Source organism: Festucalex cinctus, chromosome 14 (genome assembly GCF_051991245.1).
Source record: "Festucalex cinctus isolate MCC-2025b chromosome 14, RoL_Fcin_1.0, whole genome shotgun sequence".
Lineage (NCBI taxonomy): Eukaryota > Metazoa > Chordata > Actinopteri > Syngnathiformes > Syngnathidae > Festucalex > Festucalex cinctus.
This window is the reverse complement of record NC_135424.1, coordinates 14,294,701-14,315,167: the sequence shown is the minus strand read 5'-3', so window position 1 is coordinate 14,315,167 and position 20,467 is coordinate 14,294,701. Positions and strand designations below refer to the sequence as shown.

Genomic DNA, 20,467 nt, shown 5'->3' with positions numbered 1-20,467 from the left:
GTCCTGGAGCGGAGGCGAGGGCCACCATGAGCGTCTGCCTCCACGCTGGAATGCTCTTCACTCACTTGATTTGAGGTGCAAATGTTATTTTCAAGACCACAGCACTCGTGTAATGGGAAATGCAGGCGGGGAGCTTCTCTTATCTGATCTCAGTACGTAGAAGTGGGGAAGAAGTTGAAAAACACCCTGCAGGAAGCGTATATGATTAATCTTATCAGAAATCATTGCTATTTCATGGAATTTGAATACACTTTGAGGGCTTGCTGCACAATTTGGAAAATAACGAGCTGGCACCAATTCTAATGGTGATAACCTATACTGCCCTGGGGATGATTACTTCCCTGTGCATTGTGTAATTGCTTTCATATTCATAAATATAAACATTACAGTGATTTACTTTCTCTATGCTGCATATTTCTCCTTAGAATAGTTCATTCCGCATTAACCCGTCTTTGAGGTCTGCTATTCAAGTTTTCTATACTGTATATAAAATTTGAACTGCGTGTAAAAACATGCCAATAGAATATTATTCATGATTCACATTCAAAGAAAATATTGACATCTAGTTCCTTACAACACGAAATTAAATCATCTGGAAAAATATGATTCTAAAAGTCTTAGAAAACTTCAAAAGTGTAGTTGTACTTTGGAACATATTCATATACCGTAATTATTTCCTTTTACTTATTTTTCAAAATCTGAATAAATGGTGGAGCAGTGTCCCGCAATAGAAAGCGTTCAACCTTGGCGGTTCCATGTTGTAATGCATCTGCACTGTCACGATCAACCGCAGCTCTTGGTTCACTGCTTGATAAAACACTTGTGACTTCTGAGATCATAAATCAACACGCGAGGAGTGACAGAAATAGTGGGAAACAAATCAGGGCGTTATTGCTGACATCAGCAAGCTATAAATTCTTTGGGGGAAATGTTTCATCCACGAGACTTTTTTTTTCTTTTTCTGTTCGTCTCTGTCATGAGCGAGTTATCATCCTTGATCATTGTTTATAATTTCAAATGATCACTTACACAACATTCATAGAAAAGCACAATGTCCCATCACTGGTAGCAAAAGACACTAAATTCCTAGATGTCTTGTTTTTACACAAACACTATATCAGTCTTAACTATTGAATTAAGAATCTTTAGTAATTAGTGGGGTTGCCCACTTGTGGCCATTAAATAAAATGCATGAGTCCCATTTGATATATTTCTTTAATTAATTTATCCATCAAAGGATTTACAAAGCTTGCTAATTAAATGCATTTTTTTTTTCTTTTTACAAAAACAATAATACCATTTTAGAATACATCGTCAACATATCGGACCTCAGGTGTGATTCCATGTACAGAGCAGCCTCCTGGTAAAGTCAAATATATCATAACAGTTCTCTCTAGTTTTGATCCTACAACCATGCAAAATTCATCATTAGCTGTTATGTTTTTATTTATTGTTTCAAATTTGGCACCATCCTTACCAGGTCTGCGAGGACACCTCAAGACTAGTCTCAGGATTTCATAAATAAAGAATAATAACCTGAAAACGATGGACGTTTCATCATTCCTGTAAGTTGGATCAGTAATACAATAACTCTTCAAGTACCAAGAGGAAAATACCTCACATTTCACAGATTTAACACGCTTTGTGTATTTTAAAAATACTCACATATTATGTATAACTGCATGATTTGTAAATAATGAACCACTGTAGGTATCGTACAAGCTTGGTAGCACACACTACACATCATGTAGCAGTCAGTGCTGTGCAACAAATATTCAATAATACTACTGATAATAACAATATTAATAAACAATCATTGACAATTCATCATAAAAATTTGTAAATGCTATTTAAATACCATGTAAAGAAGACAGTGTGCTTTTTCTTCCAAATAAACCAACCAAACAAAGAGGAAGTGTGCGTTTGCGCAGTGTCACCATAACACTGCTTTCACAAGGATTGGCACTGAAACATACTGTACATTGGAGAGGAAAAGAGAAAAAAAATAAATAAATAAAAATAAAAATAAAAAAGACCCGCAGCTGCTTGTAATTGGAGGCGGTGGTCAATACGGGAGCAGAGGAACATGCAGGCTTCCATTTTGGCTTTAAAAAGGGGAAGACAAGCAAATAATTTTCTTTATAATAACATGTTCTATGCACCCCTACTAGTGTAAACAGCATTCTGATTAATTGTGTTTTAAGGGGGCGGCCATTTTTACATTTGCTGTCCACTAAAAATGACATCACAGTTGCTCAGGCGAGGCCTGAGCAACTGTGATGTCATTTTTAGTGGACATTTGTTTTTTTACATTTACACATGAGCCGTGATTGGCCGTCGCCTGAGCAACTGTGATGTCATTTTTAGTGGACAGCAAATGTCCAAAAAATGTCCACTAAATATGACCTCACAGTTGCTCACTTGAGCCGTGATTGGCCGTCGCCTGAGCAACTGTAATGTCATTTTTAGTGGACATTTGTTTTTTTACATTTACACATGAGCCGTGATTGGCCGTCGCCTGAGCAACTGTGATGTCATTTTTAGTGGACAGCAAATGTCCAAAAAATGTCCACTAAATAGGACCTCACAGTTGCTCACTTGAGCCGTGATTGGCTGTCACCTGAGCAACTGTGATGTCATTTTTAGTGGACGTTTGTTTTTTGTTTTTTTTACATTTACACGTGAGCCGTGATTCGCCGTCGCCTGAGCAACTGTGATGTCATTATTTAGTGGACAGCAAATGTCAAAAAACAAACGTCCACTAAAAATGACATCACAGTTGCTCAGGCGACAGACAATCACGGCTCAAGAGTGATGTCATTTTTAGTGGACATTTGTTTTTTGACATTTTTGCTGCTTAATTCACATCCCACAAATCAGAATACCATGTTTTGACTAGTGGAGCTGCTTAGAACATATTATTGTAAAGAAAATGTTTGGATTGACTTCCACTTTAATGTCAAAGGCCTGTCCATTCACTCTTGAAAGGGCAAAACAAAGAGCCAGGAAACATGCCCAGAAAACACTCGACGTCCTGCAACCAGCAATTGGAAAGTATTCCAATGGGAAGCTGCAGGATGTGATGAAAGACTGATTGAAGCGTCAATGGAAGGAAACGGCGAAGGTAAAATGCATCAGGGCGCGGTAGGGAAGGTTTATTACTTCATTTGGACTAAAAGGCTTGCACAGTGATCAGCGCCTACGAGTTGTGTCGCTTGAACAAACAGATTAGCTCGCTTGCTTCTCACCAAATCACACCAGTCTATACAGGAGACTCTCATCCAACAGTTCATTAGTGAAATGAGCCAGGTGTCATGTTTTACTGGTGCTTTCAGTGCATGCTGCAGAAAAGACTTTAAAGCTCGCACACTGAAAGGCACTGATGTTTCAAGACGATGGAAGGTGAAAAGACGTTTACTGGGCACACGTTTGTTTCCTAAGGCAAGATCGGATCTAGCACGATTAAAGAAAAGGATATTTAAAAAAAAGAAAGAAAGAAAGAAAGAAAGAAAAACACCTCTCACCTCATGAAGCACTGAGCAAGGCTGTTCTCTAATAACAAAGCAATAACAAACCTATTGAACAAGACTGCCCCCTGTAGCACCCCTCAGCCGCCAGGACGGAGCCCGACCAACACCAGGGGTCCACCCGGCCGAACCGGAATGGACGCCCGTGGCAAGTCGCTTCAGGTGTGGCGAAGACAAAGAAGGCAGGCGACGCCGCGCCCGCAGCTCATCAGAGGATGGCGCAGAAGAACTTCTTCTCCCGGAACGGGTTCTCGGAGGCCGGCACGGGCACGATGAGAGGGTCCTCGCGTATGTGGGCGTCGCAGTAGGCCATCAGGTCCGCCGCGGCTTTGGACACCTGTCGAAGACAATAAGGAACATGGAAAAAATTAGGGCCCGACCAATAGGTCGCTTGCACATGTCGTCACTTCCGCCTCGGATTTCTCGTAGTCGCCATGCTGGGTGGCCTCCATTTACGTAGCGATTCGGTCTAACACGTATCTATCACGTTTGTTTTCTGCGTTTAAAATGGTACATTGTTGCTGCATCGTTGGCTGTTCGAACAAAGCCAAGGGGGGAAATGGTCGGTCTTTTTTCCGAATTCCGAAAATAATTAGGAACCAGGGCCTGGAGACAGAGGAGTGCGGACTCCGGAGGGAAGTCGTTACTTTGGGCTCGTGTGTGCAGCCATCACTTTGTGAGCGGTAAGCTTGTTTACCTTTATTTAATGCATGAGGATTAATAACGTTTCGACCGCCCATATATGGGCAAGTTGCTTATGTTTTGGATTCGTGAGCAAGCAAGTTCGGTAGTACAAGCTGGCTAGCGGACGTTAGCCGAAAGCTAACATCGAACATTTTCACCCAAGTAGTGCCAGTGCAAAGTGTTTACTGCTGAAATTGGATTGATTAGTCTTGGGCTTTTAATGCCGATAACATGTTTTTTGGTGGCAAAATGTAAACTTGGAAAAAAAAAGAGACAGAAGGGGCTGATGCAAGAAAACAGAGCCCCGGTAGCCTACACATCATGCTAAAGAACTTATTCACGGCCACCCTACTGCGGTAAAATAACCAGTCTTTCCATATTTTATTTGTTTATATATTTGTTTATTTTAACAGGTCGCCCTGCGCCCGTTTTTCTGTCCAATCATCCCGACTGTGCTCCAACATTAAAGTTGGGTCCCAAGTTACAACATCTATGTCTCAGCCCAGTCGGTGCCAAGATATGAACGTGCACAGGAGAGACAAGCAAAGAAAAGACGACTCGAAGTGGCAGAGATTGTTGCAGTTATGCAGCCAGATGGCTCCAGTAACCTGTACCCTCAAGTACTGCTGACATCATTGACTCTGGTATGCCACTCAGAATTCATTACATGATATATTGTATGCATGAGTGAATGTATGTGTTTATGTTTGTGTGTGTACACGCACCTTATATTTTAGAGACATTTGGAAGTGTTTATAGAAATAAGTATTTGCCTGTAGCAATGGTCATACATTAAAAAATGCAACAAAATGTGTACATTTCTTTTACACTGACAAAAAAACTATACTACTTTACTATATTAAACCTATTACTGGTACCGTATTTTTTTTGTGATTTTTTTCTTTATTTTTTTCTTTAGGGATCTCATGCCACACCGACTTGATTGCCAATGACATGATGGAAACGAAGGCGAGCATCAAAGCATTGGAGGAGGACAACATGCGACTGTTTGTTTGGCGCTAATAAAGGCAGCGTTTATACAAATTCTATTGTTGGGTTTGTTTACAAAGCTATACATAATACAAATGACAGGATTTGACTCAATGTGCAATATGGTCCCTCTTAAAGTAATGGCATAAATCTCTATTATTTCTAAAAGCACAAAAAATGAAGTGAATAATGATTAGATGTAGTAATTTCAGGGTTAAAAATTGAACTGTTAATTAATGTAGTTTATTTTAGCACAGGTGCCTACCATCCTGATGACGGTATGATGTAATGTTGATGGGGTACGCAATGACTTTCATTATGCTATGTACAGAGGAAAAAGTTGCTCTCTTTTAAATTTGTTTAATGAAAGACAAGTACCAGTACTGTGTTACAGTTTTCCCAATAATCCTTGTTTCACACTTGTCACGAAACCACTGTCCTTTTGGCAGTCTAGATTGGCACACTTCAAGTGATATCATTTGATTTTACAATCTGCTGCAGCACAAAAAGCTACTTTATTCCGCATCTTTGAAGTACATGAGCAAGTGGTAGGTGACAGCGGCTGAGCAGGAACACTGGAAGTCCACTGCTGATCTAGTAAATGCTCTCCCGAGCAGTTCAGGTAAGGAGGGGATTTTGGGGGGAAAAAAAACTCTGGCTTTTCCAACTGGCCAAAACGAGCGATCTGGGTGGACTCGCTCAATCACACTTTGTCCACACCACAAAGTCGCAGAAGTCCGTCCAGTTAAACTCATCTGTGCCTGAATCTGAAAATATTACAAACATTGTAATGAAAATATGAAACATAGAATTAAATAAGAAACTACAAAAAGTAAAGCCATACATACCTGGTAATACTATTGGTGTTGTCGTGACAAGTGATGGGAATTGTTGCCATCTGGCACCAGACAGAAATTGGGTGTTGTGACAGCCTCCTTAACCGTGAGATCATAAGAAAAGCTGTCAGTATGCTCAGTAGTTACCATGAACACGTTTTATTGTACTGGAAACTGAAACTAAAAATACGTCCTCTGAGAGTGGTTAACCTTAACCATTTAGAATAAGTTGATTAAGTAACATGTAACTAGTGAAAGGGTAGCATTAAATTTAATTAAGCCACGGGGAGGCTGTGCAGTTACTTTTTATTCTTATACGCTCTGCCATATTTGCCTGTTATAAAATTATTAGAAAAACCACATCAGGTAAAGCCAGCTGTGCATGTAAACACAATGATAACAGGAAGCCTGAGAACAAATCAACATTTTTGTGTGCAGAATTACCAACGCCATGTGGTTTACTTACGTGCAACAGCAACCGTTTCTTCTGATGCGATGTTAAAGTTTACACTCTGTATCCACCCGCTTACAAAATAATTGTAAGCCTCCGGGGATTTGTTGGCGTGTTATGGAGCATGTTGTCAACACGAGGTAGTGAAAGATGTCCAGAGATGTCACATTTGGCCAGCAAGCTTTCTCCGTCAAAAAAAAAATCACCCTTGGTCAGGACGTAATTAGGATCAATCCCGCCACACAGAGACACCTTCTGCCTGTATCGTTGTTTTTGATCTTCCGGTAAATCGTGAAAATACTGCGAAAATGACATCAGGTTGATAAGCTCTACCGTGTAACTCGCGAGTGTACCTTGTGAACCGGCGGACACCCAATATGGCGCCCGAAGGAAAAACTCCCATGATGCATTACGATGTGCAAGCGACCTATTAATGGCAATTATAATTTTTGGGCCAATGGCCAATTATTTTCCCCTTAAAACCTTATAATCAAAGATAACCGAAGTTTCCGACACTGTGAAAGTACCCTAAATGCACCATTTTGCTCGCGTAGCATTAGCAACAAGCAAATGTGTAGCTTATGTTATTCTGGTTATTCTGTTGTCCCTAAGTGTCCTTTAAGCTGTTTAATGACAGTTTAGTTTTACAGTTAACTGTAAAACTAAACACACGACAATAAGAATTACATCCACTGTATATTTAAATACAAAACATGCTTCGTTTTTAAAACATTGTTAGCCTAGCTCTCATGCTAAAGGTGAAGGGAGGATCCCATTCAAATGCTAACAGGAAGTTAGCATCGACTTTGGGAGTGTTTTTCTTTCAAATAAATATGATAATCTTACGCATTAAATATATATTAATCGGCAGATGAATCCGTAATTGGTATTTTTTTCCGTCAAAAATCGGTATCGGCATTGGCCTCAAAAAATGCCTAGCAATCGGACTAGAAAAATTTGACATTTACAATTTGAAAATCGTGATTTCCAGTTTATACCTGCTGCTGGCTGCAGGGTTATTATAGTTTATAATTTTTCATTATGGTTTTTATTTCTTTTCAAGTTTGTTCTTTAAATTCGGTTAGTTTTAATTAGTTTTTAGAGCAACTTTTATAGTTTTTAATCAGGCATTCATCTAGGTTTCTGCCCTGGGTGAAAAGTCTTTACCTATTGACTCTCATAAAAAGTTATACAGTAGCTCTTCTCTTCAATACAAGAGATAGGAGCATGTTGTGGCCAAGCTAATGCTTTTTTTTTAAATACAGCTTTAAACAATACAATGTTTACATTGATCAACAATGACAATTAAAGACCTGATAATGTTTGAAAACTATTTTTCATTTGACTAATGAGTGAACAGTACAGTATAGAATAATCCTGTGTAGTGATTATGGAGGTCATGAGTGAGTGATTTTAAAACCAAACAAAGCCTCTTTGCCCGTCTGTGTTCTGAATGCAGTAGACAAGTAGTAAGTGGTTCACTCTGTTGTCAACAAAAATACACAGCTGTGGTGCTCCATTGTTGTTTTGGCTGTGACATATTCATATTCACACATGCCTGCACTGAGCACATGTGCTTCTCCTCACAGAAAACGTCACTGGAAGACCCGTTTTAAAATAGTGATGTAGCTTATATCTAAACAAATAAGTCAATATTGTATATCAATATCTGTATTGTGTATGGCGTTGTGCCTCTTCTGTCAAGCTATGCTTCACTTACAGTAAATAAGTCACTTGAAAAGTTTGCTTTCATTAGGCGGGTCCATAGAGGCGTTGTACGAGTGGTTACGCTCGCCTGATGAAATAGTCGTGACAGAAATCTCTCTGATGAACCAAAACAAATACATTGCATGATAGTTTACATTCCATTACATTACATAATAGTTAAAAAAAAAAAAACTGTAATCAGCTGAAAGGGGATCACTATAACTGGAGTTGGTCAATCTCTCGGTCTCAGGCCAATGCGTGGCCTTATTTCAAGGTATTGGTACTCACGATACAAGTATCAGCCTGTTATTGTGGCTCTTTTACAATCACAAACTAGAAATAAGAAGAATGGAAAATTGCCATTAATTACATGCAATTTTAAGCAAAAATGCTATAATGGGATATACCAGTATAGCTCTTCAAAATACCAGTACAGTACTGGTTTCGGGCTGAAAAAAGTGGTATTGAAATCCCTAAATATAACGAGTAAAAGTTTCTCGATAAAATTACTCCAACAAGTGCAATTCAACCTGAAAAATTATTTTAATTCTACTTAATGTGTGTGTGCATGTTTTTTTTTTTATTCATTATACTACTATATATGCTTTTTATGTAAGATGGCATTTTAATGTTATCTTACTTAGCAACCTGAGAAAGCACAACAACAACAACAACAACAAAAATACAATAAATGAAGAGTTAATTTAAAATTCTAACCCCCATGTTAGGCACTTGAATTGTTGCATTATGAGCTTCTCAGTGTGGAAAAGTGACTAAACATTCAAAAGCTGTAGCATGCAGAGAGTGGATGCACATGCAGGTTTCCACTCAGGATCTGAGTGGCATGTTATGGAAGGGGGGGTGGAGGGGTCGGCAAACGGAGGAAAGAGGAGCAGCTGCATCAGCGAGATGATGAAGGCTCCGATATCTACATGGAGGACGCACACATCTGATGTCTTGTCTGATGGACTCAACGCAACATGCGAAAAACACGCGATGATTATTATGCGACTATTTTTACCATCACACGACATGATGGTGTTTCAACATCACATCACGATGCCACATCTTAGGGGTGAAGAATACGTGACACGCTACAATCCATTTTCCCGCAACAAGCTCCTTTCTTGTTGATTCATCTTTGTTTTTATTTATGCGGGTGACACACCACCTCTGCTGTAGAGCTCCTCTGACTTTTTGCACTGACTCAGAGCAAGATGAGAAGTCGATATGTCATTGCAACACACCCTCGGCTCCCTACTGCACAGAACAGGTGACATTTTCTTTGCTGGACGTGACAAGTCGCAACTTTCCAAAACAATTTGCGCTAACTGCGAGCCCGGCTGGGATTTTTTTTTTTCCTTCTTCTTTGTATTTCCTGAGACACAGCAGAGAGGAAGATCAATACAGCTATTAAATGTCAACTAATCAGAGTGTTTACAACCTTAGTGCAAATGGCACTATTCGGGATAATAGGGCGGCTTGTGTTATATGCCATTGTAATACGTTATGGACTTAAAAGCAACAATATGTCACCTTTAAAATAACAACTTCATCAGTGGGATGGGGAACTGGGCAGCATACTTTAGTTTGGTATAATACTGGTGGACCAGCCTGGAGACCTCTCATGTTATGTTGTCAGTGTGTGTTTACTTGAAAAACTGGAATAATATTATAAGAAAAAAACTGAAGATTTTTTTTTTTTTTTAATGAGTATACATTTCGTATTTATATTTTTTTACATGTATTATGAGAGGAAATTGATAACTATACATGAAATAGCAACATGATTAAGTTCACAGTTCTGCAAGAATGAAGTTGTACCATAATGTTAATACAAGAAAACCATACATGGGTTGTTGACAGAAAAGGGTTATACCAGACCCAGCAAAGCAAAATGTATAATAAAATTTTTTTTAAAAAAAATCATTGTGGGACTGCTGAAAGCCCACAATGGTATAAATGTATACCAACTGACATAGTTCCACTTTTCCATCAAAATGAATGGAGGGTACTGCATGCCTCTGTGGCGCTATTGAGCGATTTTTTTTGTGTGTGTGCCTTTTTTCTATTGGATATCATTAGTTTTTCCACCTTGAATGGAGAGTACAGTACTTTCAGAAAACACAATTCACGCCTCCCGTGTTCACATCTTTTTATTCATTTATCTTTCAACTACAATTACTACTTTGCAATTTTCACGCAATTTATCTTTCAATTTACTTCAATAGCATTCAGCTTAGCATTTAGCTATTTGCCTTCAGCATTCCCACGCAATTTCTGCAAAAGTTGCACTTAGTCTAGTTCTTTATTATTACGACTTTCATCTGCAATTGTATTATTATTTACAATTTTGAACATCTATACTTCAATAGTAAAATTATGGAACACTTTCTACAGTGGTTGCAACAGATGATGGTTGGTCACACCACATAATATTTTCAATTTAAATCAAAGTTATGAGGCTAACAATTAGCCATCTAAACAAAACAAGCGAACTAGCCACACAAGTAAAATTATGATGAAAATATACATTTGTTGGACAAAATTAATAAGTTTTTTTTTCAGGTCATACCACATGATGTCCAAATATGACCACTATGTGCCAGTTGCTAAAAGTGTAACTTTTTATTATTAAACACAGTTGTAATACAGCACAAACCTGATCGCTGCACGTTTGTTGTCTGCCTTTAAATATATTTCAAAATAAAAGTCTCAAATAGTAATTTTTCATCGCACCACATGATAATTCATAAAATTGGCATCATCAGACAAACCTCTCTCTCAATCATCCACATATATGAGAATATAGGAGTACGACTACATAAAAAAGTCCTATTTTTATGAGAATAAAGTAATACTAGAAGAAAAAAATGTTTACAATAACTGTCAATTCACAAACAAATGTAACCTGAATGAAGAACTATTTCAGAAGTTGTCCTAGTACAAAAAGAATTAAGTGATTATTATAAAAGAAAACAGGCTTAGTATTCAGAAAGATGTAATTTGACAAGCAATTTTTCAGAAAAAGAAGTTCTCTAAAAATCTAATAAGAAATTTGTAATACACGAATAATGTTGCAATAGTATGAGAAATGTAGTAACTTTATGAGAATAAAAAAGATGAATATGAATGAATAATAACATGAATATAGGGATGTTCCATAGACCAATACAAGTACTCAACTCAAACAGTCATCCATACCACTAGTTCTCTTGATACATAAAATTTCCAAAAGAAAGAATGAGTGATAAACTTAAAGAAATACCTATCCCAATATAGCATTTTTCAATTTTCTGTTCTTCTGATTTCTAATTTCTAGATCATAAATTGGACACAAGAGGACGGCCAATACTGGTATTGGCCGACACAGCGAGTACCGATACCTTGAAATAAGGACTGGTATTGGCCCAACACCAATACATGGTATAGGTACTTGCACATTCATAATTAGTATAGAAGAAACTTGTACAGTACATATGAGAATATAGGAGTAAAATTACAGTGAAGTCAGATTTTTGTAAGAATAAAACCCATTTAAAATATAAAGCATTATTTTCCCCAGAGTAGTTCTCTTAAAAAAAAAACAAAAAAAAAACGGAGCAACTTAATAAGAATTAAGTTGTGGAGTCTAAATAGCCCATATGTGTGAATGTGAGTGTGAATGGTTGTTTTCTATACGTGTCCCGTGATTGGCTGTAAATATGTGCCTTGGTTCATAACTGTTGGGAAACATTGCCCTAGATGGCCTAATTTAGTTATCTCGGCAGTATCACGCTTCTATAAAGAGGGAATATTAACCAAGACTTTCATTACGACGCAAATAAAGTGCATAATTACTCTGATAGTCAAAGTGAATGATAGTGCAAATTTAGTTTTTTGTTTTTTGTTTTTTGCTGAGGAGGAGAGATGCGTGTGTGCGTGCTGGTGGGTGTGTTTAAAGTCCAGACCGGCTGGTAATTACACTGCAGCCCTGCGTTGCAGGAAGTGTCCTTCTAATTAACACAGTTCACGTTCCTTTGGCTGATTGAGCGATTAATGAGAAGGTCCCTCAATGAGGCGCCCGCTCTTGTCACCGAGACACACTCGGGCTCCTCACGTCCCTTAATTAAATCTAAAGAAACCAGCAGACGTCGCCAACAATGCTCCGTCCTCTGCCTCCGCTCTTTATTCTGCTTTCATTCATGCATGCCCTCCACTTCACAAGCTATTAGATGACAAAAATACAAACTGGAGATGTGATGGGAATGAAAATAGCCCATCGTCACTGATTGTGTCTTTTTTTTTTTTCCTCCATTGGAAACCTTAGGGATTAGAACACTTGTTACTTTACTTGCTGTTATATTCTACTGTCCGAGATTTCTTCTACTGCATCATTTGTTTTATTGGGAACAGTGGTTCTCAAACTTTTTTACAGCAAGGAGCACCTAAAAAAAATACTTAGCGTCCCAGTATAAGCAAAGCAGGTTTTATTTGTAAATATGTTTTTGTAAGCCACCGTAACATTAAGCCCAGTTTGAACTGTACATTTATTTTTCAAAGTACTTAAGTCATGATTAAATAAAAATGTATAGCAGAGCAATTCTCAAAGTGTGGTATTAATACCACATGGACTCCCTCCAGTACCCAAAAGAATCACTGCCCAAGTTGTATTTACCTTTAAATTGATATCATTTGCATTTAATGTTTATTTATTTATTGAAAATGAAGAATGGGATTTGTTTTTTTAACTTAAAAAAAAAAAAAAAAAAAAAGTTACATTGTGGGAAAACTAAGTATGTCTAACAAGGAAAACATGAGCCCGGTCGGTATGAATTTTTGGAAAATGTTGAAATTGGAACAGTGTAAATTGGTGCAAAAAAAAGTGAAGTGATGAAAAAATAAAGAATCAAAATAACAAGTGTGAATGCTGAATTAAGCAGTACCAACCATAGATGGATGAATTTTTTGTAATTGAATTAAGAAAAATATATTAAATATACTGCATATGAACAAAACAGTGCCTCATTTTTTGATGAATACTTGTACTGTCTTTCAGTTTTTGCCATTATTGCGGCACAAGTATGTATTTTTTATAATTGGTACTCGGTGTAAAAAGTAGTGTTGTTCCGATACCGATACTGGTATCGGCAGGTGCCGATACTGCATTAAAACAGTGGTATCGGTATCGGTGACTACTCACAAGTAACATGCCGATACCATTACTTCCAACGCTAATATAGGATTTTGGATGCAGCATCTTGTGTCTTGCTCGTGCACGACATTCACTGATATGTGACATGTTCACTGCGTGCCAATCTAAGATATCCTATTGGCCCTTGAATGCTCTGAACCAATGGCAGGACAGCTTTTTCATGTTGAGGAAAAGAAAAACCTTAGTATGGGTACGGTATTGGTATTGGCTGATACTGCAAAGCTGGGTATCGGAATCGGTATCTGGGGCCAAAAAACGGTATCGGAACAACACTAGTACCAACCATAGATGGATGGATTTTTTGTAATTTAATTAAGTAAAATATGATATTAAATATACTGCATATGAACAAAACAGTGCCTCATTTTTTAATGAATACTTATACTGTCTTTCAGTTTTTGCCATTATTGCGGCACAAGTATTTATTTTTTTTAATTGGTACTTGGTGTAAAAAGCTTGACCGCCACTGCTATATAGCACATATTTAATAAATAGATGTCTAAATATTTGAAACCAAACAGTTCTCAAAGATTAAATGCAAATGTGTTGAAGAAAGTTATACATAGCAAGGGCTGGACTGGCCAACTGGCATTCAGAGCAGTTGCCCGGTGGGCCGGCCTCTTTTGGGGACGATGCAGTGCTTTTTAATCATTATTTTCCCACATTTTACCACAAGAGACTGGGCCACAATTTAGAAGGACCAATCCATTACCACATTTTGAATATAGATAGCAAACTGAAACATTATCAATCAACATCAGTGGCAGAACTACATGTTAGGCAAGAGTCGGGCCGGTATGCCTAAGACAAAATGCCAGGGCTGATTTTTTTAGTAGCAGTCCAGCCCTGTACATAGCTGAACTGTATGTAGGCAGTGATCCTTTGACGTACCACTAGAGGGAGCTGCACATTAAGACTTACTGGTTTAATAGCACAGAGAACACAACTGAGTCCCATGTACAGTACAGGCCAAATGTTTTGGACACACTTTCTTATTTTATGCATTTGCTTTATTCTCATGACTGATTACTTTGTAAATTCTCACGGAAGGAGATATGTACTTAACAAAAAAGGTGAAATAATTGAAAACACGTTTTATATTATAGAGTCTCTCCAAAATAGCCAATTAGCCATCATTTGCTCTGGTTACATTTTTGCATACTCTTGGCATTGTTACCTCTGGGAACTACATAAAGACTTTTGGAAAACCCTTTCAGGTGACTACCTTTTGAAGCTCATCGAGAGAATGCCAAGAATGTGCAAAAAAGTCATCAGAGAAAAGGGTGGCTATTTATGAATTTATTTGATTATTTTCACCATTTATTGTTAAGTATATAACTCCACGTGTTTGGTGCCTTCAGTGAGACTCTACAATGTACATCGCCATGAAAATAAAGCAAATGTATTGAATGAGAAGGCCACTGCCACGGGTTGCGGATGACGACGGTGTATATCGCCAAGCATCTTCTGCATTCGCCCTTTTGATTTTCCTCTTCCAATTTGGGAAACAAAAAAAACAAGCTGCAGTGAATGCATCGATCATGACACTAACAAATAACCACTCAGCATGTATGGAACTATAAGCGAAGTGCGCATCTCGAATTCAAGGTGTGTTATGGGTAACGGAGTGGTGCATTGTGGGTAGGCGAAACTACCAAAGGGTCATTGAAAATGAATTGGATCCGATGGAAACGTTTCAACGGCTGGAAAGTTGCTGTTTTTTTATTAACATGCATAGCATGTGGTTTACTGATATCGGGGAAGTTGACTTGTAAGCTAAAGTGTACAGTTAGGCAAAGATTGTCATCACTCTAATCTCTGCCATTCAAATTGATAGGGTGGTTGGTAGCCTCGTTTTTTTCCCCTCGCGCATGCGCAAACCTAATGCACACTTCGCTTATTAGGGAAAAGAAGAGATACTGATGGTGCACGACAGCAAAATGGCGACTGCCGAGTATAATTATCAGCATGATCATTTATTTTTGTCATATATAGACTTCTATCCAGACAAATTACAATGAGAGACCAGCAGCAGCATTAGCTTGTGGTATCAGTTTTGCTTGTGGAAAAACATGGAACTGTTGACTGACTTAAAAAATAAATACTATGATATATATTATGAATAAATACAGCAATATAATTTTTCCGTATGATATTTTATGATAGGCTGAATAAGAGAGGATGCTTGTGATAAAGTATGTTTTTGATGCGGTGAGGATTTTCTTCCTCGCAAGCAGCTTTCGTAGCGCCGAGCATGGATGAAAGATGACGAGTAGCGATGAAGGTACGTGGCAGGCTTCCAGCCTCGTCTGCCGTGCTGATGCGAGCAAACTCTCTTTCACTGTGGGGAAATCTTTCTCGGAGCACGCGGAGGGCATAATGAACGACTTGATGACGCAAACTTTAAAGTCTCTCCATCACACCCAACAAAATTAAAAACAATATCACAGGACGTCGTTTTATGGCAATATCGTAAGCATTTGAAAATTATGGCTGATTAAAAAGCACAAATGACTCAAACGTCAGTTGTTACCATTGTCACAAAGAAGGCATTCTGTATTTTGTTGTTGTTTTACAATTCTAAACTGAACTCAGTTAAAAAAAAAAAAAAAAAAGAAATCTGACACGTTTCCACCATAATACCCCAAAGTAGGAGGGGCATGTTGAGCTCCAAGTCTAAAATCATGAGCACGAACTGAGAAGCGGAAAATAGCTCCCAACAAAAAACAGCACTTGTATTTTCACTCATGGATGCAGCACTTCATCACCACTCACACTAGTGAATTAGTGTGCCGATTCTTGTATATGGCGCACGCATTGAAAATCACAAAACTCAAATAACACCAAGCCGACTCTGTCAACAACTTCACTGTTCTGTGCGCCACTCATCTGAAGCTAACACTGTCTACTACCTTGTACATGGAACAAAACTCCATGCAGCTCTGCTTACCTTTAGCTTTGATAAGATAGTGCCTGATAGAGTAGTTTTGCCGTGGTTTGGTAATTGCAGATTTTCGCCAACCCTTGCTACTAAGTCGTGGCCAGAGAAGCTCAGTCTGGGGGAGGCAGGATCCTCATACTTCCAAAATTATCACTTGTCAGGAGACCCCCAAAATGGAATGTATGTTCAGCCATTAACATTGCACCATCAAAAGGGAGAAAAACATTTTCTACACTTTATATTCCTAAATGTAAAAAACTAAATGCGTGAATTAACAAATATAATAATAATAATAATAATAATAATAGTGACATGAGAGGTTCCAGCCCGCTGCCAGTTATGTAAAATTAGCTCCACAGCTAATCGGGCAGATAACAAAATATTTAATTGTTTTGCGGTCATTGTTTTTCTTTTTAAATACAAAAAGTGTTTGGTAAACAAACATTGTTAACAATTTAATTGTTTTGTTTGTTTTTAACTTGAAAATAATTGAACATGTGCTCCCATAACAGGAAATTATTTTCACAGTTTTTGAAAGGCTATGCTAGGCTATGCTATGCTAGCCTGGCAAGCAACAATCATGACAACTATTCAAGCCCTGCTATACATTCATGTAGCACACAAATACACATTTCACACGTTTCAGTGTCATAGATGACATCCTTTGTGTTAATAGAAGAGAAAAACACTTAAGTGACATACCTTTATCCTATCCATGCAGGCCTCCATCTTGAGCTGCTCCACGGCTTTCCTGGCTTGGGAGATGCTGGCTGTGCTGTTGTTGGCGATGCCGTCTTTCATGGTGCTCCCTGTCAACCCCACAAACGGAGGTTAGGGTGTTGAGAATGAGCACTTTACAACCATTTATGTATTAGGCACAGAGCTACAGGGTACCTTCAATATTTGGGTTTTCTAGAAAATGTAGCCTACTAACCAACAGTACTGGGAGAGGATAGATAAGATGGTGGCACATATGTCTCCTTTGGCTCACAATAGTTTCACCAAACTAGGACTAAACATGGCATTTAAAAAAGCGAACTTTTACCACATAGTTTTTAATTAGTTTTCAGGGTGGTACTTTTTAATTTTAGTTTTTTATTTTTTTTTATTTTTTTTATTTTTTTTAAAAGGTGTATTACTTGCAATATTTAAAAACACGATGGTAAAATTAGAGAAGTAACGCATTTCTTACCTAATGTTGCATTTTGGCTGAGTTAAATGCAAAAAAACCCAAAACAAAACAAAACAAAAACAAAACAAAAAACAAACAAACAAACAAAAAAACAGGCAAAAAGTCAAGCGTGAAAAATGGTCGCCCAGGGACGTCATCTCAATGTGCTTTTCTATTGGCTGCTGTTCAATGACGTCACTTCTGCATGACACGCTTTCAAATTTCCTTATTCCGGTTAATATCAGAATAAATATACTTAAAATCACATTTAAAACCATCCTCAGAGGCTCATGTATTAAATTAATTACCAAAGACTAAAACGAAGGACATTTCCGCTATAATGATAGTTTTAGCTAGTTTTGTAAACATACAATGTAGTTTTAAAGGTACAGCAATGTTTAAATATGTTTGTAAGCCTTTGAAATGCTATTGAAGTGGTTTGCGATCATAATTTGTAGCATATTTATAGTTTAAACTATTAATATGGACGATTATGAACACTTTTAGGGTCAATTATTTATGGCAATTTACGGTTGACCTCACTTCCTATCCCCCACAAATAGGAGTTCACTATAACTGTATTCAAAATAGTAAATTATCTATGCAAATATGAACTATGTGCCCTAACAAAGCCTGCCTAAAACTAATTCTAATTCCAATTAAAGTTCAGATGTTCTAGTAGGCTTTCCTGACATTTTTGTTACAACTTCAGCACATATTTTCTCCTCTTGATGAAGACTGACGTCGCTGTTTCATGGTATAGTTATTGCCTTGAAGATTCTTTAGTACCTTTTCCCTGACTGAACGATGAAATCTCTCTGATGCTGTGAAAGCTCTCTGCGTAAAAATGTCAGGGAAAGCATACTAGAACAGCTTACTCAGCACTGACTCCAATTTATTTAACAAGAATTTGAATGCGATTGGTTAACTCTAAACACAGCCACGTCCCAAATTCTAAAGTGTGCACTTGTGCAATCACATCTCTCTCTTTTTTTAACTCTTTGACTGCCAAAGACGTTTCATGATGATTAGTAAAATTCCAATGGATGGAATGCGATCTTTCATTGAGGAGCCACATTGTATATGTAGTAAAGGAAAACAATATTCTTTTTGCCTTGAAAGATGAGTTAAAATGCTCAAAAGCGGCTGGCACTGTGGATTTTTTTTATTTTGTTTTTATAACGCCTGGCAGTCAAAGAGTCACAATAAATTGCATTTGCACAGTTTTATAAAAAAAAATTGTTTGTATTTTACATGGACACCACATTGTAGCTCTGTTCGAGAAAGTGTGACATTATTGCATTGTCTTGCTCCTCTGCCAGGCCCAAGTTTGACCTACCGCCCATGACGTGAGCAAGACCATCCCCGGGAAATGACACCTGGTCACAATTTTATAATCATGGGTGCGGTGCTGTTGAATCCATTTTTGGTCCTGATTATCTGCACCCGTAGACTCAAAATGGTGCTTTTGAATGTTTTTTTTTTTTTTTCTTCCCCTGATGCCAATGTATTGCTCTGCGTTGTGGGCCTTTCACCACTGAGGTTTCCCTTCGATTCTTCCTCCCCCTTCTTATTTATGATAACCGCGTCGCTGAATTCAAAACACAACACCGCAAACACGAGCAGCATTTCAATAGACTCGAGCAGGCAGGCCTGTCTGGAGAGAAGATAGCAATGGAGGGGGGAAAATGGACATGTTGCCTAAATATCACTGATGTGGAGGCTTACCTGATTGTGCTTTTTCCAAATTGGAGAATTCCGGGATGGCTCCACCCAACACACACTCACACACGCAGTCACGCACGCTCACACACAAAGAGGATCTGTCAAATGTCAAAAGCTAGGAGAAACCCCACCAGCCTCGTCGCGGTGGATTCCGCTCAAGGTACGTGGCGATGTGGCCTCGGCAGATCCGATTCGTGAGTCGTGCGAAGAAGGAGCAAGGGAAAAAGATGAGGAGTACCGCGGCTGGGGCTAGCAAAAGGGGGGACACCTCCGTGTGACGACGAAATTCACGGCGCCGTGTGGGGCAGGAGCTGCGGAGTGCGCGTTCTCCCACCGTGTACGCCGACCGTGAACGCACCAGCGACGGCTCCTGGATGCAGCAGACGACATGAAAAGGAGCTGCAGGCTTCCCTAATTTTTTTTCTCCTTTACTTCAGTTTTGACATCAGAGCCCCGCCCTCCTTCATCGGAACAACCGGAAATGTACACACCTGCATACAAGGGTCGTCAATGGTGGAGTAACGAAGTACAAATATTTCGTTACTGTAATTAACCATTACGTGGGGCATTAACGTCCCCGGGAAATTAACTGTGAAATACATTACTTGAAACGTTGCATATTTATTCAAAAATAATGTAAAAGATTGATTTAAAGTAGCATACCCACTTAAAATCTGATCGAATTTGCAATTGAATCTAAGTTAAATCCTTTATAAATGTTACATTTTTTGTTACTCCTTATCCTATTTTTTTTGTCTTGTGAACCCCAACCCTTTCGTCATACAATGAGTACGTGTTGATTATCTATAATTTTAACATTCAACATGTTATACTCGACTATTATCTTTATTATTTTTTTGATAACTTTTTTTTTTATTGGAAGACATATAACATATGACATAAACAGTACATACATAGAAAGCATTCTTCCGGATATCTTTTTTTCTTTTCTTCCCCCTTTCCCCCAAACCTTTCCATCCCATAGCCCCAACCCAGCTACAGAAGGACCGTTACAAATACAGCATACACAGTCAAAATAAATCAAATAACTTCACAGATATATAGACCAAACAAATGCACATGCATATACACATACGTACATATACCAATTATTAAAAAAACAAAAACAAAAACTATACATACACACACAAATTTAGAGGGGGAAAAAAGGTATCTTCCCAAATTAAACAAAAATAAATGTTGCTTTGCAAAAAATAAAAAATAAAAATAAAATGCACTCA

General features: G+C 38.1%; 1 protein-coding gene and 1 long non-coding RNA gene across 3 annotated transcripts; one reads left to right on the top strand and one right to left on the bottom strand.

Annotated features, from left to right (window-relative positions):
* Positions 1 to 1,196: 1,196 nt before the first annotated feature.
* Positions 1,197 to 19,685, bottom strand: gng4 (G protein subunit gamma 4). Of its 2 annotated transcripts, none has more exons than XM_077495610.1 (3): positions 19,230 to 19,685; positions 17,033 to 17,139; positions 1,197 to 3,864 (listed from the first exon to the last, which is right to left on the bottom strand). In XM_077495610.1, the coding sequence occupies exons 2-3, from the start codon at positions 17,129 to 17,131 to the stop codon at positions 3,736 to 3,738; spliced, it is 228 nt and encodes a 75-aa protein (XP_077351736.1). In that variant the 5' UTR covers positions 17,132 to 17,139; positions 19,230 to 19,685; the 3' UTR covers positions 1,197 to 3,735. The 2 variants fall into 2 exon arrangements, with proteins under 2 accessions (XP_077351736.1, XP_077351737.1); XM_077495611.1 differs by lacking the exon at positions 19,230 to 19,685 and adding an exon at positions 18,291 to 18,404.
* LOC144001370 (uncharacterized) lies at positions 3,898 to 5,255 on the top strand. Its single transcript, XR_013278465.1, has 3 exons — positions 3,898 to 4,210; positions 4,625 to 4,855; positions 5,131 to 5,255. It is a non-coding gene; the product is annotated as an uncharacterized LOC144001370 (long non-coding RNA).
* Positions 19,686 to 20,467: the final 782 nt, after the last annotated feature.